The 24,042-nt window shown below is 42.1% G+C and overlaps 1 protein-coding gene across 3 annotated transcripts in view; it reads left to right on the top strand.

Moving 5' to 3' along the window:
- AIG1 (androgen induced 1) overlaps positions 1-24,042 on the top strand; it is a 303,716-nt gene that overhangs the window by 93,258 nt on the left and 186,416 nt on the right. For all 3 annotated transcript variants that reach the window (XM_075554449.1, XM_075554448.1, XM_075554450.1), the window contains exon 3: positions 17,048-17,149. In XM_075554449.1, coding sequence (XP_075410564.1) covers positions 17,048-17,149 — 102 coding nt within the window. The remainder of the gene's footprint in view (positions 1-17,047; positions 17,150-24,042) is intronic.

The raw sequence follows: 24,042 nt of genomic DNA, 5'->3' as shown, positions 1-24,042 counted from the left end.
TGCCCTCCTCACTTGCTCTCTCTACTGATCTTTAAGACCCCATGTTTTTTCTTTGACCTCATTTTAAAGTGCCTTTAATAGGTATGTATTTGATTACAAATTATATGTGTTATGTTACATCTTCCTAGTTGCATCGTGCATTTGCCCTTTTGTTGAGAGGGGTGGTCATATTTGTCCTATGTCTTTTTTGGTGGGATTTATGAACACATCCTATACTACTTCTTTCCTTAGGGTCACTCCTACTTAAAGTGTTCCGTTCTTCCTGAGACAGCTCTCTGTGAAAGGCTAGAACTGGAGACAGGCTATAGAACACAGCCAGGGCAGCTAGTTTCTGGCTCCTTTCCACCAATCCTCGCTCCTGGAAAAAGGCTTTCTTTGGGGACCTCGGCTCATTGCTCTTTTCTTCGCCCATTTTTGGCAACACTTTCTTGTCTGGTGATGTGAAGCTCCATCTTTGTGAGGTGAACATGGGATCCTGGCTTGTTACCACCAAGTCTGTCTTTGTAGGAAGCCAGCCAAAGATCCAAGCATTTACCCCAATGTCACTCTACATCCTCTGCTCTCCCCAGGCAGTGTTCTTCATGGTCTACCACCTCACACAACTCTCTCTTCTGCCCGCTGAGCAGAAAGCTCCATGTCCTTGCTCCTTCCATTCCAGCCTTCCGGGTCCCGGCTCAGCCGTCCTAACCTTGGCAGCCTTTTCTGGTTGGACTGTGACTGATACCTGCGCTTATTGATTTGATCTCTGCCTATCATTCCCTTTATTCTTTGTTGATTTCAAGGAAGAGAACCTTTTGTCTTCTCCCTGGAACTAGAAGTCCAGAGAAGGATTTTAGGATGATGGAAGACAAAGGGGTAAAGGAGGAGGTAGCTCAGAGATGTTCTGAGCAGGAATACCTAGAGCATCCACCTCCGAAACAAGGGCCTACATTCTGTACAGGCAGAAGAGTGCTGCAAGCGCACGAACAAGCAAAGCAGAGGACATGAAGGGGAAATTGTTGATGAGGAGGAAGAAAATTGAGGGGGCCAAAGGTACCTGTTGCTCTGGGAGATATGGAGTCTGACACATGGAAGCAGCAGTAGACTTTCACTAATGCGTTCTACACATTTTCATCACAAACGTGCTATACCAGGTAGTGGGGAAATAGTGATTCAAGATAGACTAATTCCTCTCTGAGACTTTACCGCCTTGCAGGGAAGTTGAACAAATGAACAAACCACAGCCACTCAGAACAGAGGGCGCATCCTTACCAGGGTCTGTGATGGAAAGTAATGAGTAGTGGGAATCTGTTTACAGTGTGATGTCCAAGGAGGCTTCGCTGAAGAGGTGCTGTGTAAGGACGAGCCGAAGGAACAGAAGGACCCACTGGTGCAAATGGAGAAGAGCATTCCTGGCATGACCCCACACCCCACTGCCACTGACTCAATTCTGACTCATAATGACCCTCCATGGAGTTTCCAAGGAGTTACATCTGTTTGTTTGTTGTTGTTCTTTTATATTCCCCAAACCATTTTATATGGAACTAATACAGATGTCATATCACTCCATAGTTCAATCACATCAAGCAGCAATGTACAATTTCTACCACAATCAGTTTCATAACATTATCTTCCTTCTTGAATTCCTCGACATCTGCTCCCTTTTATCCCCACCCCTACCTCACTGTACCCCTCTCCCCAGAATCCCTTTTTCTTCTTGCTATCTCTATAGATACATCAATCCTGAGTTTCAAATCCTGAAAAATATATAACAAAAATTAAGAGAATCACCCTCAATGACAAAGTACATTGTGCTAAACACATCTTGGATGAGCCCCAATATGAACACAACAAAAAATATAGATAATGTTGAAAACTAGATCAGGCCTAACATGAAATAGAGCAGGGATCAACTGACAAGGCTTTAACCGTTCAAGTCAGGTTTATAACTTTGATCTCCTAAAGTCATCTCTCCACTGTGTTCTGCTTGGTGACCCATTTCTTCCCATCCCTCTAGTTTGGACATTGGGAAATCACCGGAGGCTTGTTTCCTATGTACATCTCACAAATGTATCTTGGGCTCCTACTGTCAGCCATACCTTCTGGAAACCAGATTTTCACAGCTTAGACTCTGATACTACTCCCTCCTTTGGCTTTGGGTTATATGATTAAAATCCTTAGGTCACTGATGTTGGTGTGGTTTTTCCAAGTGGGCTTAGTTGACATCTCACTTAGATGGTTGCTTATTTAGAAACAAGACTAAAACCCCAGGTGATATTTTATCTGATATTCGGGCACCATCTAATTTCTTCACCATACTTAAAAAAAAACTCTTTTATTGGGGGCTCATACAACTCTTAGCACAATCCATACATCATTGTTTCAAGCACACTTGCACATATGTTGCCATCATTTTCAGAACATTTTCTTTCTACTTGAGCCCTTGGTATCAGTTCCTTGTTTTTCCCTACCACCATCCTCCCTCCCTTATAAATTATTATTTTTTTCATGTTTACACTGACCGTGTTCATCCGGGAAGACTAGAAAAATTAATTCATAGACATTCATATGTTTATATTAAAGAGCTTTATATACAAGAGCAGTTGAATATTGAGAAAACATGTCAGCTCAGCCCAGATAAATTCCTCTTCAGACTCATAGAACACATGCAATGACACTGATACAAGAAGATCACAGACCAGTGGGTAGGAAGTCCAGTGGATCCAGTGGCATTGTAAGCCATCTCAGTGCTGGCAGGGCTTTCCATGTGGCTTCTCCAGCTTCAGAGGTTTGGCTCCATCCAGCATCTCTCCATGTGTCTTCTACACAGGGATGTCTCACAGAGAGTGAATTGAGGGAAGGAGGGGGGGGGGAGAGAGAGAGAGAGAGCGAGAGAGAGAGAGAGAGAGGGAGAGAGAGAGAGAGAGAGAGTCTCCTGCCTCCAAGTAAGAATACCAGAGTTCCCAGGATCCCCAGGAGAAGGCCATGCCCACACAGAAACCTCATTAGATATTATCTGATTGACAGAATAGACTCCATCCCTTCACTCTGAATCTGAAATTGATACCAGAGTATTTAACTACCACACTGATCTATGTCCCACTTTTCTGTTGTCTGTCCCCCTGGGAGGGGGTTATAGTCGATCATTGTGATCGGTTATCCCCCTTTCCTCCATCTTACCCTTCTGGCATCGATACTCTAATTATTGGTCCTGAGGAGTTTATTTGTCCTGTGTACATGTTTTGTGTTTATAGCTCTTATCTGTACCTGTGTACATGTTCTAGTGTAGCCAGATTTGTAAGGTAGAATTGGGGTCATGGTATGGGGCGAGGGGGGCGGAGAGGAAGCATTAAAGAACTAGAGGAAATTTGTATGTTTCATCGGTGCTATACTGCACCCTGATTGGCTCATCTCCTCCCCATGACCCTTCTGTAAGGGGATGTCCAGTTGCCTACAGATGGGCTTTGAGTCTCCACTCTGAACTCCCCCTCATTTACATTGATATGATTTTTTTGTTCTGGGTCTTTGATGCCTGATACCTTGTGATCACAGAGGCTGGTGTGCTTCTTCCATGTAGGCTTTGTTGCTTTTCAGCTAGATGGCCGCTTGTTTATCTTTAAGCCTTTAAGACCCCAAACACTTTATCTTTTGATAGCCAGGCACCATCAGCTTTCTTCTCCACATCTGCTTATACACCCATTTTGTCTTCAATCGTATAGGGAAGTTGAGCATCACAGAATGCCAGGTTATTAGAACAAAGTGTTCTTGCATTGAGTGAGTACTTGAGTAGAAGCCCAATGTCCATCTGCTACCTTAATGCTTAACATAAATATTTGTATATTGATCTAGTTATCATTATGTATGAATATATTTATATATATACATGCCTGTATTTAGACCTCTATAAATGCCCTTTGCCTCCTAGTTCCTTCCTCTATTTCCTTTTACTTTCCTCTTGCCCCAGTAGTAATTCCTCTCATGTACATTGCCCTTGAATCAGCCCTATCCAGCCTCCTATGTCCTCCTTGCCATTTATTTTAGATCACTTGTTCCTTGTCCTTGGGTTTGTTAACAACCACTTCCTTTCCCCCGCCTCCTTCTCTCCCATGTTCCTCCAGAATCATTGGTCCTCCAGAACCATTGGTCCTATTGTTTTCTCCTCCAGATTGTTTATTCCACCTATCTAGACATGCAGACAATAATAGGCACAAAAACAAGACAGAGCAAAAGATAACAAAATATAACCAAAACCAAACAACGACAAAAAGAAAAGCCTATTTAGGAGTGTTTTCTGTGAGTATGATGGGGTGCCATGCCCTGGCCCCAAAGTTTGTTTTTGATATTCCACAGGGACTTTATTGCTTTGCTCCCCTTGCTGCTCTGTTGTACATCCTTAGCGTTTCACTGCAGTGTGGGGTCATATTGGGCACAATTCTGCACTGTGACTCCAGTGTTGTCCTTCATAGTGCTATGAGTCAGTGAGGGATGCCATCTTCACCATACTTTGTATCGCACCCATAACTTTGTGTTCCCTTCCTGCGGGCAAGTATCAAGCAAGGCCATAATGTAAAAATTAGTTGTTCTTACATTGGAGCTAGGATTTAGTGCAAGTCCAAAACCCATTCCTGGATCTCTTATTATTTTTAAAAATCTGCCTTTGGCTTCCTTTTGAGACCTCCGTATTAATTTATGGTAGAGTATCTTATGGATCATCTCCCTAAGGCTTAAAGATATTCCATTAAGAGTGTCATTGATTAGCCCTGATAGTAGTTTTTTTTTTTTGATAGTAGTTTTTTTAAAGCACTGTTGAGAGAAGGATATTGGGCCACACAGGCTAACTCCCTATCACAGTACCTGAATTCTTCAGTAGTACACAATCCATCCTTTTATGACCAGATGTGATTTATACAAACAATGGGAGTTGGTTGTCATAATAATATTCACAGTCTATCAGAGACAATAATATTCAGAGACTGTCAGTTACAGGTTTGCTAGCATACTATAGATCTCAATATAGCATATAGGGGATGATGTCTGTAGTAAGGCAGTGACTGTCTGCTGACTGACAGTTCTGTAATCTTGGTATAGCTGTCTTCTACTGCTTCAAACACCGTGTATTTTCAGCCTTCAGTCCTCAGGGCAAGTGTTTTTCAGATAGAGTCCAGTTCACCTAGAGGAGTTTCTGCATCAGATCTCTTTGGTGCAGCCTTTGGAGCGTGTATGTGCCCTGAAGACCCAGGATCAAATGCCCCAGTATTCTATGGCGCTTGGCTTGCTTGTTCTATGGCACCAGGCTGGTGTTACATCTTTACTGGAGCAGATAACTTCATTCCCCTGAAGAACAGCTTAATGCCCAATCCACATTGCTGTCAGGGCTCCTGGCATAGAGAGTAGACAATGCTATGGCCTTGGTGGAGGAAAGAACTTTTTTTTTTTTAAAGGAAACAAATCACAGTGCTGATTGGAGTTTAGAGAACAAGAGAGAGAATGCCAAGGCAAGAGCGAATGCTGTAAGACTGAGGTGGGTGAGGAACACAAGACCCAACCAAACAGGTGCTTGTAGGAGGTGGCTTTTTATTTACACATCACTTTGTCATTGCTAGTTGTCACGGAGACTGTAACTCAGTGATCCCATGAATACCCGAGTCTGGCTCTACCAACCCTGAGGGTTTTCTCTGGCTGATTTTTTTTTTTGGAGTTGATCTCTGGGCCTTTCTTCATAGTCCATTACAGTCTGGAAGTTCTGATGAGACGCTTTTCAATATCATTGCAACACACAACCGCCACTGATGACAGGGCAGGGGTCTCCCAGGAGGTGTATTAGCTAATTGCTGAATCTGAGTCTCCCACTTGGAAGGTGAGAATTCTACCATTGAACCACCACTACCCCCAAGCATAGACTAATATGGATAAATTATAAATCAGAGCCCCAAACGTAGTTGAAATGCATGATTAGAAAGAGAATAATATCAACGTGAGCTTTAGAAATTCTCCAAGGTTCTGGATTAAAAGTGATTTGGACAGAATCTGTAGCATAAAAATATAATGTTATTCACAACCTTATAATAACTGGGAGAATTCCATGTTACATTTCTAGAAATGAGTAATAGACTCTGAGAAAGAAGCTATTATATTTCAAATCCACCAGCCAGTCCATAGGAGAAAGGTGTGGTTATCTGCTTCCTTAAAGATTTATACCTTTTCAACCCTATGGGGAAGTTCTGTTTTGTCCTGTTGAGCTGCTGTGACTTAGAATTGACTCCATGGCAACCGGTTTGAATCTTTGTGGTTTGTGTCCCACTAAAAAGGCGCACTGGTGGTGTAGTGGCTATGCACTAGGCTGCTAACCCAGACGGTCAGCAGTTCAAAACCACCAAGTGCTCCATGGGAGAAATCATGGACTTTCTACTCGGGTGAAGCGTTACAGTCTCAGATACTCACCTGGGCTGTTCCACCCTGATCTGTAGAGTTGTTATGAATTAGCTTCGACATGATGGCAGTGAGTTTGCATTTTCTGGTGCTTCCCTTTCCCCTGGATCACAGCTCATAGTCAGTCACTCTGTTCTGTTGTATATAATCGGCAAATGCACTGCAGCTTACTACAGCGTGCTTCACAATGCATTTCTGAATTTGAGGGGATAATTGAAGGAAGACAGCAAGAAGGAAGAAGACTTAGGGATCCCAGCATCTTCTAGACCTGGAAGGTAGGAAAATGAAGGCCACCTCAAGAGGCCTTCACTATATTTAATAGGCATTATCAGAGACAAAGACAAACAGCAACCAAAATGCACAACTTCTCATATTCATGCTTTATATAATTGCAAGATGAAAGCATAATTGAAATAGCTCCAAATATTACCCACGAACACTACCAACATGGAAAGAATTGATGGGAATATGCATCCTAAAATGAAAGTCTAAAAGTCAAGTAATTCAAATAGAGCCTGTGGTCGTTACATAATCTGTTGTCAATTTGAGAGGATTAAGAGCAAAGGGGTGGAGTTTAGCCTGTCAATCAGATCATAGCTTGATTGCCTCATTTAGAGGTGGTAAGGAGATGAATAGCTCATCGGGTGGAAGCGGAGACCGGGTGGGCGTGGGGGACACACACACACTCACTCCCTGGGGGACATTGCAGTTGACAAGAAATATGGAGTTAAGCTAGTGCCATGAGCTGGAGGAGCCACGTGAAGACCCCTGCCAGTGCTGAGATGCTCATACCGCCGCTGGATCCACAAGACTTTCCAACCACTGGCCTGTGATCTTCCTGCATTTGGCATCATTGCATGCATTGCACGAGTCTGAAAATGAATTTCTAGATTGTTATTGGACATATGGGCTAATATGGAACTTTGGGACTTGATCTGGACTAGGTTGATATGTTCTCTCAGTATTCAACTGCTCTTGTATATGCAGCTCTTTCCTACACACATATCAGTTTCTCTGTGAATTTGTTTCTCTAGTCTGCCCAGACTGACACAGAGCCCACAGCAGAATCTGTTTTTCTTTGTTGGTAGAATCTGAGTACTAATACCTTTCATTTAAAAAGGGAAATGAATGCTTTAGGACCATATCATGTTGAAGATTTTAAAAAATGTGTTCATTTATTCTTTACCCTTTTCCCTCCCGACTCCCTCCTCCGTTTTCCGTTTCCCATCCTTCTTCCCTGGACCCTCCCCATCCTCAGTTTCCTTCCCTCTCCAGTGCATGTTGAGCACTGACTGACTCTGTCAGGAGTTATCTGAACGTTGGCATTACAGCAGGAGTCACGTCACACAAAATCCCCTGTCGGAAATTGCCGTCCCTTCATGTTACATGAAAACCCTGACACAGAAATGGTAGAAAAATCCACTCAACTAGCTGGTGACAGACGTGAAGTTGAAATTCCGATTTCCTGATCATCTTTTCACTTTACCCATAGGCACACACACCCCCTTAAATTTTCATGTTTCATTTTCATGTTGCTTCACACAGATGTATACTCTCCGCTGTACTTCTATAATTGGAGTTTTTGCGGTTTTGAATGTAATTTTTCTTTTAATCTCTGAGATCATGCTAAATGGTCTTTTTAGACCAATCTCTCAATTAGTGATATCTTCTCTTTAGACTTCTTTATAGTAACTCCCTCTAAAAGGCCCTTCACATTTTAGTTTTACTCAATTCTAAAGCGCTGTCCACTAATCTTCCATGCAGCGCACTAAGGTCTATTAGTTCTGGCTTCTATCAGACTCCATTGGAAAGAGACTTAATAAACGGAATTCAGTTTTCTTTTGGCATTCACCACTAATAGTTACGTTGTTCAAATGGAGCCTCAACAACTAGCCATACCATGAGGCTATTTTCTAGAGAGCTTGAAGGTTTCTCTTGCTCACAGTTCCATGCAGTTGCCTGGGCCTGGCAGCTGAGAAGCAGCAGGTGAAAAATGAGAGCTAGCTGGCCATTGGTCTGGTCAGAGAAGGAGCTTCCTTAAAACTGTAAGGCCTTTTATGATCACTTAGAATTTGTTTTTGTTTCATATATGCCCTGGTGTTAGAGTTCAAGTGTATTTTGGGAGATACTACTATCAAGAGGATATTAGTGCAGGAAGCCATGGAGCTACCATCTGTGCTGTGTTCATAGCTAAATAATTATTAAGAAGGTTGATTGCTCAGGTAGATGTGCCTCTGGGCCTTCTAGAGTTACAGCTAGAAAGGTGACTAGCACTTTTCTTGAAAGCTACTTCCATCTTAATAACTAAATAAAGACTTTAGGAGTCAAAGTGTTGATCAGATTTGCACTATTAAATGCCGACCTCTGAGTGCTTTCTGTGCAGGTGGAAGGTGTGATCCTAATACATATGAGGTTGCCAGGAGACAGGGACTGGCTCCACAGCAGCTGACAACAATAGGGGCTTCTTTTGTCTTTGAGGCCTTTTGTTATAATTTTATTCTGTTGAGAATAAAGACTTCTTGAACAATCATATATGGTGAACAGAAAACAGATTTCGACATTGGTTTGCTGTTAATTGTTTAACAACAAGCTCTCTAAAGCAAAAAAAACCCCTGAAAACCTGCATTGAGTCGATTCCAACTCATAAATACCACCAATAGGGTTTCTAAGGTTAGAAATCTTTTTCAGGACAAAGTAGCTTCATCTTTCTGTTCAGGAGACAATGGAAGATTTGACTTGCTGACCTTGTGATTGACAGTCCAGTGCTTACCAAGAAGCATTTTGTAATATCCATGCTGGAGTAGAAAGAACAATTTCCTAAATTGAAAGACTTAGAGGAAATTGAAAAGCCCACAGAAAATAAAACTCAAGGGAGAAAACTCAAATTATCCTACGTCTATTAAAGAAATTCAATTTACAACAAAATCTTACTACAAGAAAATTTTCAAGTTCCAAAATCTTTGCTAGAGAATTGTATCAAATATTTAAGAAAGAAACAATACCAAAATACATAACATATTTTAGAAAACAGAGGGGGAAACACTTTCTTCTTCTTTTTTTTTGATGCCAGGATGATTCTGCTTCCAAAGTTGGACAAAGATAGTAGGAGAGAAAACTAGATCTGTGTACCTCATAAATAGAGGAGAAATTCCTCTTGGTTACATTACCCCTGATCATCCCTACCAAAGGTAATGTAACCAAGCGCAACTGCTGAAATCCAGGTGGGGACTGAACATGATAGTGGGACAGGAGGAAAGTCACGGGAAATAGAGGAAAGAACTGGGAGGCAAAGGGCATCTATAGAGGTCTAGATAAAGACATGTACATAAGAAAATATATTTATATATGAGGATGGGGAAATTGATCTATGTACCTATATTTATAGATTTAGTATTAAGGTAGCAGAAGGACATTGGGCCTACATGAAAGTACTTCCTCAATGCAAGAACACTTCCTTCTATTAAATTGGCATTCTATGATGCTCACCTTCCCGATATAATCACCGAAGACAAAGCAGGTGAATAAGCAAATGTGTTGAAGAAAGCTGATGGTGCCTGGCTATCAAAAGATATAGTGTCTGGGGTCTTAAAAGCTTGAGGGTAAACAAGTGGCCATCTAGCTCAGAAGCAACAAAGCCCACATGGAAGAAGCACACCTGTCTGTGAGATCAAGAGGAGGGATTGGGGGTATACATGTGACAAGATGGGCCGATCCTAGAGTCAGGATGGCAGTCTAACCTTGGTCATCTTTGGTTGGGTTTGACCTCTCTGGTGTCTCCTACAAGGAAACAGACAACTACTATCCTTATCACAAGGGAGTGGGCCCTATTTCTTGTGGGAGAAACAGTGGTAACTGCTTGCTCTAAGTGGCTGATAGCTCTTAGGGAGAATAACCCCTGACCTACTTCTGATGACCTCCAAGTGTATAGTTATTAGCAAGCAGCTGTTTGGCATATATTTGGGGGGGAACAGCTTGGGAGAAATCCTTCTTTATCCCTCAGCACTCTGACTGGCTCATCTCCTTCCCAGGACCCTTCCATAAGGAGATGTCCAGTTGCCTACAGATGGTCTTTAGGTCCCCACTCCAGACTTCCTCTCATTCACAATGATAGGATTTTTCTTTGATGCCTGATACTTTGCCCCTATGACACCTCGTGATTGCACAGGCTGGTGTGATTCTTCCATGTGGGCTTTGTTTTGCTTCTGAGCTAGATTGCTGCTTGTTTACCTTCAAGGCTTTAAGACCCCAGACGCTATATCTTTTGATAGCCGGGCACCATCAGCTTTCTTCACCACATTTCCTTATGGACCCATTTGTCTGCAGCGAATGTATCTGGGAGGTCAGCACCCAATGTTATGAATTTTCCTTCTTTGATGCCTGATAACTGAGCCCTTCGGCGTCTTGACCCCACCAAGTTTTAAGGCTGCAAATCTTTACAATCACACATGGCCACATCTGGCTCCCATGGAGAAGCTCATGGCTCTCAAGCACTAGCCTTGACGGTGGCAGCTGAATGCTTTAACTGCAGCACTACCAGGGCTCCTTGGGAAGTTGGTCAGACATTTAAAAATCAATTGAATACCATTCACTATATTAACAGAAAAAAGGAGGAAAACTGCCTGCAGCACAATGATGTGATGAATTTTAGTATTCATTCATGATTTAAAAAGGAAAAATGCACAGCATGAGATTAAGACTAGAAAAGATCTTTCTTAATACAACAGGCATCTAAGAAAAGTGTACAGCTGTTATTCAATATGAACATTTCAATATGAAAACCTTAGCACTTTGCACTTAAGATAGGAAGAAGGCGGAGATCCCCATTCTCATCCCACATACTCAGCATTGTGCTGATGGTCCTAGACATGCAAGAAGAAAGGGCGCAAATATAAAAGGCTTGCAGATTGTAAAGGGGGAAAAGAAAAGGCTTGCAGATGATAGGCTCATGTACATAGAAATCTCTAAAATATTCTCTAAAATAGCTGCTAGAACTAGTTAGTGAATTTAACAAAGGTAAGAGATGCAACAGCAATATATACAAAGAATTGTAGTCTTACATATGTGCAGCAAAGCATGGAAGAAAATTTATGGCATCATAAAAAATAGGGATAGATTTTTAAAATACATCCAATAGGTGTACATCAAAAATCCCAATTTCTCGGCTAAGAGAAATTAGAGAGGAATTAAATGAGCATATAAACTTTATTCAAGGGCTGGAAGACTCAATATTGGTAACATTGATTCTCAGATTGGATTCAGTATGGTCCCAGTCACAATTCTAGCAGGATTTTATCATGATTACAACATGAGATAATAAAATTTAAATAAGAATGCCAAAATATTAAAATAGCCAGAAACAGATTTTGGAGATGAAAAAAAACAACAAAAATAAAAACAGCAGCAGGTGGTATGTAGATTTTTTAAATGGCCTGTAAACCTCTCCCCTGGTGTGCACGCTGATGTAATCTCTCTCTCTTGAATAAATATAATCAACTGGTCCAAAATCAATGCTCATGGAAGTGGCAGTCAAGAACAAGCAACTCATTGCATTGAGTGACTCTGCTGCATAAGCCCTCTTTGGACTGATGAAAATGGATGCTACTCTGAAGACTAAGCCTGCTTGACCCAACCCAGGATATGTTCAGTCACCTCAGATGAAAGTTGGCCAATAAGGAGAATCAAAGAAAAATTGATAACATTTGACTTGGCAAAGAAGATCGAAAGTACCATGGACTTGCAAGAACAAACAAATCTGTCTTAGAAAAAGCGGAGCCAGAATGCTCCCTGGAAGTGAGGACGGTGAAACTTCATCTCACGTACGTTGAACGTGTTATTAGAAGACACGAGTGCCTGGAAAAGGACATCATAATTGGCAGAGGGTGGGCAAAAAAGAGGAAGGTTGACAGGAGATGGATTGACATAGTGGCTAGAGCAGTGGGCTCAAGCCTAACAGTTGTGAGGTCGGTGTGGGACCAGGCGGTGCTGCATTCTGTTGTACATTGAGTCGCTCTGAGTTGGAAATGGCTTGATGGTACCTGACAACAAGTTGTCTACTTGACTGCCTCATGGAAACCCCCTGTGGCTTGGAATTGTCAGTGGCTGAGTTTTTCGGAAGAGATCGTCAGGGCTTTCTTTAAAGGACCCTCTGACTGGACTCTACCAACTTGTTGGGTAAGAGTGGAACTCAATAACCGTGAGTACCAGCCAGGGACTTTGCGAATATGACTAGATAGTGGTGTATCACGAAAGTGAAGGAATTCCAGCCGTGGCTCTAAGAGTGAAAATTACTTAATCCCCTTATTTGGATACGTGAACCAAATATAAAATTTTAATCTTCAATCTGCACTCACAAACTGACACCTTTTAGCTGCTTCTCAGCCCAAAGGAGGCCCATTTCACGGTGCAAAGTCAACCCTGCGCAGTTGAAGTCCCGCACAGACCCTGAACCCTACCCTCTCTCTTTGGGCAGGGAATTCCAGGCTTACTGCTTCCCCTGCTGTGAGCTAGAACAAGGGAACAGGAGACTGGAAGTGGTTGGGGTAAGTCCTCCCAAAGGAGGATGGCTCACACTTCATTTGCATAAGAAGCATTTTGAGGTCTGGTTAAAACACAGAATGGCAACATATCTGGTGGGGCCCCGGGGTTCTGGGGAAGCCCCGCTGAAACTTGTCCACCTCGGGTGACCCTGCTGGTATTTGAAACACATCATTATGGAAGCATACCAACCACCACAGTTCAACAAATTGCCAAAGATCAAAATTGAAGAGCTTTTCATGAGGTTCTAGTGATATGCGAAGCCTGGCACGCAAACAGATGTCATGATAGTAGCTGCAAGAAAGCCCTAACTTCTCTAGCTGATGGGAAGGAAAAGACCATCATCTGCACTGCAGCCTGCATTGAGAGCTGACATCACACAGGTTCCAGGCAACGAGCCAAAGCGAGCCCTATAAAGGCAGTTACCATTGACTCGCGGGACATTTGAAGTATGTAGTGGAAAAGTATAGATATGTAGTCCAAAAGTATAGATAATCCCCAAATCATTTGTCACATCTGACTCTTTTTCCCCAGCTCCTCATGCGTGTTCACCTTGGGTTACTAATGGATTTTTTTACCCCTCTCCTTCTCATCTCGTGCACTTTTCAAATGGCAATACAAGGACTGACCCAACGGCGGGGTGAATGGCTGGGGACCCCAATCTAGTATTAAAAAATATATGTATAATCTGCAGTTTTCTATTGCAATGAGTATGCAACAGACAACATCAGACAAAAGAAGTGGGACCCCTTCTCATGGCTACTCTGGAGCTATGGCTACCGGGTGTTTTTTCTTTAAATTAAAAAAAAATAAATTTTCATTCTTGATAATAAAACGTGATAACAGAAATGATTTACCGTATATAGTTGTGTATAAACCGAGTTTTTCAGTGCAAAAATGTACTGAAAAACTGGGGTTCGGCTTATACATAGGTCAGTGGTACCCCAGCAAGGTGTAACATCTCGCTGCCCCCACCCCCTACCCCCCTGCCGAGGTAACAGGACTAGTGCCCATTATCTCATGGGTGATTGCCATTCCTCTGCTGTTCATTCAAAGCCCCACTGACACTGCAGGGCTTTGAATGTATGTTTATTCACATCTAACCAATCTGAGCCATCCTATGACGTGGATGGCTCTGATTGGCAGAAGCACCTGTAGTGATTCACTTATACCAGCAGCTGAACTGGTAAGGATGTGTCTGTGGCTGCACTCTGTCTCTCCCCTCTGGTCTCTGTGTTAATTCACATCCTGCATCCCCTGCCTACATGGACTCCCCACCTCCTCCTGGCTAATACCTCATAGCGGGGGGGGGGGGGGGGCATTACCATGAAAGTTCTTTTTCAAAGTCTTGTTTTTTTATCCTATTAGAAATGGTTACTCTTGAACCAAAACAAAAACGCCAGTCATATGAGGCTGGTTTCAAAATGAAGCTTGTGTCAAGAGCAGAAGATAGCAATAACAGTATTGCAAGTAGGGAATTCTGTGTTGATGAAAAGCAAGTGAGGGAGTGGTGGAAAATGAAGGCTGACTTGGAACAGATTCCAAAAGCTAAAAAAGCTCATTGTGGTTTAACGTCTTTTTATGGGGCTCTAGAGAGTGAATTGCATAAATGGGCTATGGAGTGTCGTCAAAATGGTTACTGCATAACATGCATGGGATTCTGCATATGTGCTCTACAAATGGCTAAGGATGACAAATATAAAGCACCAGGCATTGAAAAATTTGCTGCATCAGCAGGATGGTGTACCCATTTCATGAATAGGTTTGGCCTACTATGTTTGAGACAAAGAACAAAGATTTCCCAAAGATTGCCACAAGACCTTGAAGAAAAATTATGTCATTCCAGTCATTTATTATAAAACAAAGAAGGATTTATCATTATGACCTGGCAGATATTGGGAATATGGATGAAACTGCCATGACTTTTGATCTTCCAAGCAACAGAATTGTGGCAAGTTTAGGAGAAAAAAACATTTTTCTCAAAACCACAGGAAATGAAAAAAAAAACACTTTATGGTTGTTCTATCATATTTGGCTAATGGAACTAATCTGCATCCTGTCATTATTTTTAAAAGAAAGACCTTGCCTAAAAAGATCAATTTCCCACCAAGAATTACTGTGCGTGCACATGTTAAAGGCTAGATGGATGAAGACAGAACAAAAAAATGTCTGGAAGAAATTTGGAACTGCCAATCAGGAACAGCCTTAAAGAAAAAGCCACCGTTACTTGTTTGGGATATATTCAGAGCCCACCTATCGGATGACATTAAAAAATTGGCAAAATCTAGTAAAGTTACTTTAGCTGTTATTCCAGGTGGGCTTACATCTGTACTGCAGCCTCTGAATGTATCTTTGAATAAGCCTTTTAAAGACCGTGTGGGAAGGATGTGGCATGAATGGATGTCATCTGGTCAAGCCCGACTAACAAAAGGAGGAAATCTCATGAAGCCTGACATAGAGTTAATAGCAAAGTGGGTTCGAGATGCATGGGAAGACATTCCAGAAGACATGGTGCGACGTGCCTTCCAGAAATGTAGTATTAGTAATGCTATGGATGGCAGTGAAGACTGCGCTTTGTATGAAAATGACAGCAGTGATGGTGATGACGGTGATCTCAGTGAGGACAGTGTCTATGATGATCTCACACCAGCTGAAGCTCTGCATTGGGAACGGATGATGATGAGGAATCCTGTTTTGAAGGATTTTAACTCTACATTTTAGCTTGGTTGCTGATTGAGCTCAGGGAATGGTACTCTTAAGGTATCATTGTTGATACCTTATTGCTTTTGTTGAACCTATTTTCCACTTACTGTGCTGGTTTACTAATGTTAAATGACTTGTTCTTTATTTATGCTTTTTATTTAAAATAAATATTTAAATACATTACCCCACTGATGTCTCAATTTTTAGTAATTTTATTTTCATTTGTTTTGATTATTGAAATTTATCAATAGCTTCTGCATCTCCCACCCTAAGCTTATTACTCGAGTCAATCAGTTTTTCTGGTTTCCCGGGTAATAATTAGGTACCTCCGCTTATACTAGGTTTGGTTTATATTCCAGTATATGCGGTATATAAGAAATTAAGTAAAGGGTTTTGTTTGTGTTTCTCTTGTCAGTATTCTTGGTATTTTTTTTCCTGCTTAGTAGTAGTACTTATTTTGAGACCTCACCCTGCACATATTTGATCGCTTGCCTGAGCATGATTTCCTTTTTCATGCTTCGTTTATTGATGTTTGCAAACGCAGCGCCTTTTTTTTCTTTTAAATTTTATAGTGATGGTTGAGACCTTATACCACTCATTTCTATCTGAGCATCCCCTACCACCACCCGAACCACTCACAAATCCTCCCCTTCCTCCCCTCCCCCCCCCCATTAGCTTGAAAAACGTAAGATAGTAAGTGGAGTCCTCCCCTCGATTCTGATGGTGATGTGGCTGGTGTGCCACAAAAAGCCTCTGGAACCCAGATGAACCGGTATTCCAAGAGAATTAGGAATCCTCTCTGACCTCCCTCCACTGTGCTTCTCGGTGCCGTGAAAGCCCTGGCTTAGGCTGGATAAATTAATACATTTGCTGGGAATATGACTTTTGGATATATTATAGCAGTGGTTTCTATGCTGCTCATGAGGAAATGGAAACTTGAGAGTATGAAGATTAATCTAAACCACATGATGGGTTCAAAGGGAAGGGACAAACCTTACAGCTCCTAGAGTGTGTGCTGACTCCATACAGTGGGGAGCAGAACCAGAGAAAACCACAAGTGAACTTTTCAACCCTCTTGCGAGGACTCACAACGGTACAGTGAGCTCCGAGACAGAGTTGCTCCTGATGGCAGGCCTCTTCTTTCCTTGCTCGGGAACAAATAGGTCCCTTTGCCCAAGAAAAAGAACACAACTGGGAGCTCAAGCAACAAGGTCAGACAGCCCATTGTCAGCAGTAGTGAAATGAAACCACACTGTATTTCCAGCCCTAACTGGTCACCTGACTTGCTTTTTGTTAGAGGGTTCCAATTCTGTTGGGTTCTTTTAACAACAGATTACCCAACAAGTTGTGTACTGTAGGGGGTTGGGTGAATTGGCAGTAAACTGTTTCTTTTCCCTTCCAGTTTGTTGTAGCGGTGTTCTGGATCATTTACGCCTATGACAGAGAGATGATTTACCCGAAGTTGCTTGATAATTTTATCCCAGGGTGGCTGAATCACGGAATGGTGAGTAAACTCAAACAAGTGATTTCCATTTATTAAAAATATCTATTAAAGAATTCTTTTTAAAATCTAGACTTTCCATGGAGTCTATGTTGTGAAATGTTGGAATATGATCATGAGAGATTTATAATTAGATAAGAATCCTGCATTCAAGTAAAAGAACTCTTCCTTGGAAATTGAGTCCTTATTAAAGCTATGAAGCATGTGGACCCATGAATTAGAAGAAGGCTCAGTGGTGGTGAATAATAACTCATTCTGGGATGGATTTAATGTCTGTGTTGTGCAAAAATTTGGCCCCCAGTATAGGTAAAGGATCGATTGCCAACTAGATGGCTATCAACTCCACCTCCAGCTTACATCGCTTGATTATGTTAGAAATAACCTTGCACTTGGAGAATTTCCCCCCAGAGGAGGAGAAAGCCTGTTTGTTTCTCTTTAAAACAAACAAAACAAGAAACTGTTATAAGCATTTTGGGGCGTCCTTACCAGTAGAGTTGTCTGCCTTGTACGGTTCTGCCCATTCAGGATTCATCTCTGTGTATAAGTTCTGTTCCTTCTTCGCTTGCTTTTGATGGTTTACATGGTGTTGCCTCCACTGGTTTCTCAGCAAACATTCTGCATCACTGGCACCTGGCTCTGCAGAGTCGAGGCTACATTTTCTGCCAAGACATGTTGTGTTGTCTTCCTTTTCTATTTATGGAATTGAGCATTGTTTGTTATTAGCTAAGAAGCCTGCTTTTTGGCTACAGCAATTTTTAGACTATGTCATTGGGCGTTCCTGGTGGAAAGGGCAACACATCGCAGAAATTATAGGGGAACAGAGAACAAGAAGTCACGAGCCTTGAGTCCAAAATAAGCTTCCCTTCTGCCCCCGATGTAGGTATATTTTAAGAAAAGTGGTAAGTATTAAATAGTGAACATTACTCTACTGAGAGGTATTGAGCAGTCCTTTCCTAAGCCAACTCATCCCAAGTGGCGCACCTCTGAGAACCAGGATTGTATTTGATTCTACTTAGAGCACCAATGCAAAGGACTAACATGACATCTTCGGTCATGTTACTAATGACCATTTTCATACAAAAAAGTTGAGACGAGTGTATTCAACTTAGCTATCTAAGGGACTCACACTCTCCAACTCTTCACCTTTCTTATAGGTGGAAAGACTTTTTTTTTATAAATCCATGAATGTGTAATCCTCTCGCTCAGTGCCCATCCTGATTCTTTAGTAATAAGTTCCTTCTCACTTGTGTTATTTGCTGCCATCAAATAAGCCTGCAACGCGTAGTGACCCCACACACAACAGAATAAAACACTGCCAGTCCTGTACCCCATGATGGATTGTGGCTTGGGCCCTTGTGATCCATGTTTTTTTTAAAAATCATTTTATTAGAGGCTCATACAACTCTTATCACAATCCATACATACATCAATTGTGTAAAGCACATTTGTACATTCATTGCCCCCATCATTCTCAAAACATTTGCTCTCCACTTAAGTCCCTGGCATCAGCTCCTCATTTTTTCCCCTCCCTCCCTGCTCCTCTCTCTAGACCTCATGAACCCTTGATAATTTATAAATTATTATTTTGTCATAGTTTGCCCTGTCCGACGTCTCCCTTCACCCACTTTTCTGTTGTCTGTCCCCCAAGGAGGAGGTCACATGTAGATCCTTGTAATCGGTTCCCCCTTTCCAATCCACCCTCCCTCCACCCTCCTAGTATCGCCACTCACACCACTGGTCTTGAGGGGATCATCCGACCTGGATTTCCTGTTTCCAATTCCTGTCTGTACCAGTGTCCATCCTCTGGTCTAGCCAGACTTGCAAGGTAGGATTGGGATCATGATGGGGGGGGGAGGAGGAAGCATTTAGGAACTAGAGGAAAGTTGTATTTTTCATCATTGCTACATTGCACCCTCACTGTCTCCTCCCTGAGACCCTTCTGTAAGGGGTTGTCCAGTGGCCTACATGTGGGCTTTGGGTCTCCATTCCACACTCCTCCCCCCATTGACTATGGTAAGATTTTCTGTTCTGATGATGCCTGATATCTGATACCTTCAACATCTCGTGATCACACAGGCTGGTGTGCTTCTTCCATGTGGGTTTTGTTGCTTCTGAGCTAGATAGCTGCTTGTTTACCTTCAAGTCTTTAAAACCCCAGATACTATATCTTTTGATAGCTGGGCACCATCAGCTTTCTTCGCCCCATTTGCTTATGCACCTATTTGCCTTCAGCAATTGTATCATGGAGGTGAGCACACAATGATAAGACTTTTTTTCTTTTTTGATGCCTGATAACTGATCCCTGTGGCACCTCGTGATCACACAGGCTGGTGTGCTTCTTCCTTGTGGGCTTTGTTGTTTCTGAGCTAGATGGCCCCTTGTTTACCTTTAAGCCTTTAAGACCTCAGATGCTGTATCTTTTGATAGCCGGGCATCATCAGCTTTCTTCACCACATTTGCTTATTCATCTGCTTTGTCTTCAGCGGTTGTTTTCAGGAAGGTGAGCATCATAGAATGTCAATTTAATAGAAGAAAGTATTCTTGCATTGGTGGAGTACTTCTGTGGAGGCCCAATGTCCTTCTGCTACCTTAATACTAAACCTATAAATATATGCACATAGATCTGTTTCCCCATCCTCATATATAACACCCATGGGGTTTTTATTGGCTTACTCTCAGAAATAGATCACCAGGCAATTCTTCCTAGGACTTTCTGACCTGGAAGCTCCGCAGAAATCTGTTCAGGATTGTGGTAGCCTACAGTTCTCCACATTGACAGTGAGAATTCTACCAGGGAGCCACCAGGCCCCTTTATCCATTGGTGTGGACTCAACGCAGACTCACACAGTCCCACTCATGTTAGAGTAGAACAGCTCTTTTGGGTTTGCTTTTCATTAGTTATTTTGATGTTGCCGAGAATATGTGCACAGTGAAACTGTTGTTTCTACACGTACAATTTAATGACATCAGTTCTTCCAATTGTGCAACCCTCTTACCCCCTTTTGTGAGCTGTTCCTTCCTCACTCACACAAATTCACTACTCTGGGAGTTCTCTGACATTTCGAGATTCAGTTTGGTCACAGGTCGGTAGTTCTTACAAGAGCAAAATGCTCCTGGCAGATCTTTTTTGACTTTTTAAGCTCAACTGTTGGAGACTTCTGGGAATATTCTTGGTTTCAGGTATAAAGATTGTCTCAGGGAAGTAGTTTTGGTGGTTCATCCACCCTCCATGGCTACAAAAAGCTTGAGTCTGTGAGAACTTGAAATTCTGCTCTGCATTTCCTCCCTTTTGATCACACTCACGCTCTGGAAACTTTGATCAAAATGTTAGTGATCGGAGATAGCCAACTTCCGGTTCTGCTCTCATGGTGAAACGAGCTACTGTTCATTGACCCAATCAACCACATAATCCATATCCTCTTCTTCCTCCTCCTCCTCCTGACTGTCCTTCTTCCTCTCTTATTATAGATGAGTAGAAAGCAATGGATGTGCTTTGCTTGGCTCTTTGCAATCCGTAAGGCCCCACGCACCATGCTATGAACCAGGACAGGAACCCGGAATATTTCATTAGACCAGTTACCTTGGATATCCCATGAAACTACGACCCTAAAGAAACTTCTAAATCAAGGAATGAAGTCCCATGGGTTGTTTAGCAATACACAAGCCACATCAGCAGGTCCCCTCTCCCATGTTTTTTCTTTTATTTTTTTTGGCCATTGTGACTATAGCACTTATCTTTTGCCAATTAACCTTTTACAAGTGTTTAACTCACTGATTCTGTAAACATCAAACCCATGGCCATTGAGTTGATTCTGACTCTCTGTTCCCTGTAAGACAGAGTAGAACTGCCTTATGGGTTTCCAAGAATATTGGAAGGAGGAAGACTCATCTTGCTCCCAGAAAGTACTGGTGGGTTCAAACTACTGACCTTGGGTTTAGCCGCCCAATCATAACCCACTATGTCACTTGGACTCAGCAAATGCAATAGTCAGCTGATTTTTCATCACCGTTACCCACTTTTCTACCTCTCTCTTACCCCTGGTAACCACAAATAAACTTTGGCCTCTTTTGGGGGCTCTTACATCTCCCATCACAATCCATACATTCATCCATTGTGTCAAGCACATTTGCACGTATGCTACCATCATCATTTTCAAAGCATTTTCTTTCTACTTGAGCCCCTGATATCAGCTCCTCAATTTTCTTCTCCATCCCCCATCCACCCTCGCTCATGAACCCTTGATAAGTTCTAGATTATTGTTTTCATATCTTACATTGGCCTCTATCGCCCTTCACCCACTTTTCTGTTGTTTGTCCTCCTGGGAGGGGTTATATGTTGATCCTTGTAATTGATTCTCCCCCCCCCCCACCTTCCCCTTACCCTCCTGGTATCTCTATACTAATTGTTGGCCATGAGAGGTTTACCTATCCTGGATTCCCTGTGTTGCCAGCTCTTATTGGTAGCAGTGTGTGTGTTCTGGTCTAATCTGATTCGTTAGGTAGAATTGAGGTCATAGTGGGGGGCAGGAAGCATTAAAGAACTAGAGGAAAGTTGTGTGTTTCATTGGCGCTATACTGCACCCTGACTGGTTCATCTCTTCCTTGCAACCCTTCTGTGAGGGGATGTCCAATTGTCTACAGATGGGCTTTGGGTCTCCACTTCATACTCCTCTGATCATTCACAATGATATTATTTTTCTGGGTCTTTGATGCCTAATCCCATTGACACCTCATGATCACACAGGCTGTTGTGCTTCTTCCATGTGGGCTTTGTTGCTTCTCAGCTTGTTGGTCACTTGTTTATCTTTAAGCCTTTACGACCCCAGAAGCTTTATCTTTTCAAAGCAGAGCACCATCAGGTTTCTTCACCACATTTTCTTGTGCACCTATTTTGTCTTCAGTGATTGTGTCAGGAAGGTGAGCATCACATAATGCTGGGTTATTAGAATAAAGTGTTCTTGTATTGAGGGACTGCTTGAGGAGATGCCCAATGTCCATCTGTAATCTTAATTCTTAACATATAGATATGAGTACATAGATCTATTCCCCTCTTGTTATATATAAATATATTCACATATGCCCATACCTATATTTAAACCTCTATAAATGTCCTTTGCCTTGTGGGTTTTCCCTCGATTTCCCTTTACTTTCTTCTTGCCCCACCATCGTGTTCAGCCTTCATTTGGGTTTAGTGATTCCTTGCTGCTATATTACCCTTGATTAAGCCCCACTGGGCATCCTATGCCCTTCTCGTCATTGATTTTAGTTCACTTGTAGTTTCCTTGTCCTTTGGTTGGTTCCCCCACTCCCCTTTCTTTCTCCCACCTCTCCTTCTCCCAGATCCACCGGAACTATTGGCCCCATTCTTTTCATCTCTGAATTGTTTATCCGACCTCTCTTATCTAGATAGACATGCAGGAACACTAATAGCACAAAACTAGGCAAACTTTGGCCTCTATACATGTGTGTTTTCTTTTTTTTTTCATTTGAGTTAGATAATATTCGTCCCCACATGATTGACATATTTCCCTCAGCATAATATCATCAAGCTCCCTTCAGACTATTGCATGCATCGTCTTCATTTCCCCTACTGGCTCAGCAGTCTTTTGTTAGATGCATGTTCTACATTTTGTTTCTCAATTCATCTGTTGGTGGGCATTTAGGTGACTTCCACCTTTGAGCTAGTGTCCTGCAACAGTGGTGCAGAAGTCTCTTTCTGCGTCTCTGCTTTAAGGTCTTTTGGGTATGGCTGATTTTTTTAAATAGAGTGCAAGGCCTTTTCTGCCAACGTGCCTTTGATTAGACTCAAACCACCCATCAAGGAGTAGGTGGGCATTTTAATTGTTTGCATCGTCCAGTAACTGCACTAACCCCCTTGGCATTTGCCTGTCATCTCCCCTGAGAAGCCTTTCCTGCCTCCCCCAAGGAAAGGTAGCCATTCTGTCATTTGTGTGCTCCATAGCTCTGTTACTCAGAACTCGTTTCCTCCCAAGGATGTGAAGTTCCTGGTACAGAAAACAACCTTGAATCCCCAGCACTTTACCAGTTAACTGGTATATTGTAGGATTGATACATATTTATCAGGTTGATAAATGAATTCAGAGGAGCCAGTTTCCATAATGCTTTGCCAGTCAATGTTAATAGCTAGTATTAAGAACCTACTAGGTATCAGACATTGTATATAATTTTCACAATAGTACCTTGAGCTAAGAATTATCTCTTTTGAGGATGGGGAAACAAATGAAACTTAGAAAAGGTAGATAATGTACTAAAACTCACAGAGCTCCAAGTGGAAGAACCGGACACTGTACCTCAATCGATGTGATCTTGAAGGTGTACGTTTCTATTATTTACATTTTATCTGCATAAAATGTTCATTTGTTCTTTATTCAAAGTCTAACCTTGTGTCATTCTTGTGAGTGCTGGTGGAGAAAATACAGAAGAAATGACTTCAGGCTATTTTGAAGTGTAGTTTCCAATTATGTAGCATACTGCAGTGTTTGAACATGCTGCAGTCAGTAAGAAAACCGTTGCAGGACCCTCACAACCCCTAAAAGGAGCGTTACAAACGGATATGGGTTTTGCAAATAGCCATTCCAGACATGAAACCATGAACAAATTGTCACATGCCCAGTGAGGAGCCCCCGTCGGTCACCTAGCAGGCATATTCTTGTACAGTCCTCATCCTCCATGGCATGATCTCAAAATAAGAGCAAGAGTGGTGATGTCATCTAGATTATTTTCCATTATGAGCACTAGCTGAGTGAACTAGCAAAGTGAGGCTTCTGAAGCTGCTCCTAACCACGGAGCATGAAATCATGTCAAACACAGTTATCGTTTTTCTGACACCAGAAAGGGATGGGCTCAGAACAACTGATTGCATCATATGCTGGTAA

The sequence above is a fragment of the Tenrec ecaudatus genome, chromosome 7 (assembly GCF_050624435.1).
Source record: "Tenrec ecaudatus isolate mTenEca1 chromosome 7, mTenEca1.hap1, whole genome shotgun sequence".
Classification (NCBI taxonomy): domain Eukaryota; kingdom Metazoa; phylum Chordata; class Mammalia; order Afrosoricida; family Tenrecidae; genus Tenrec; species Tenrec ecaudatus.
Note: the sequence above shows the minus strand (reverse complement) of the source record. Positions and strands in the feature narration are given on the sequence as shown.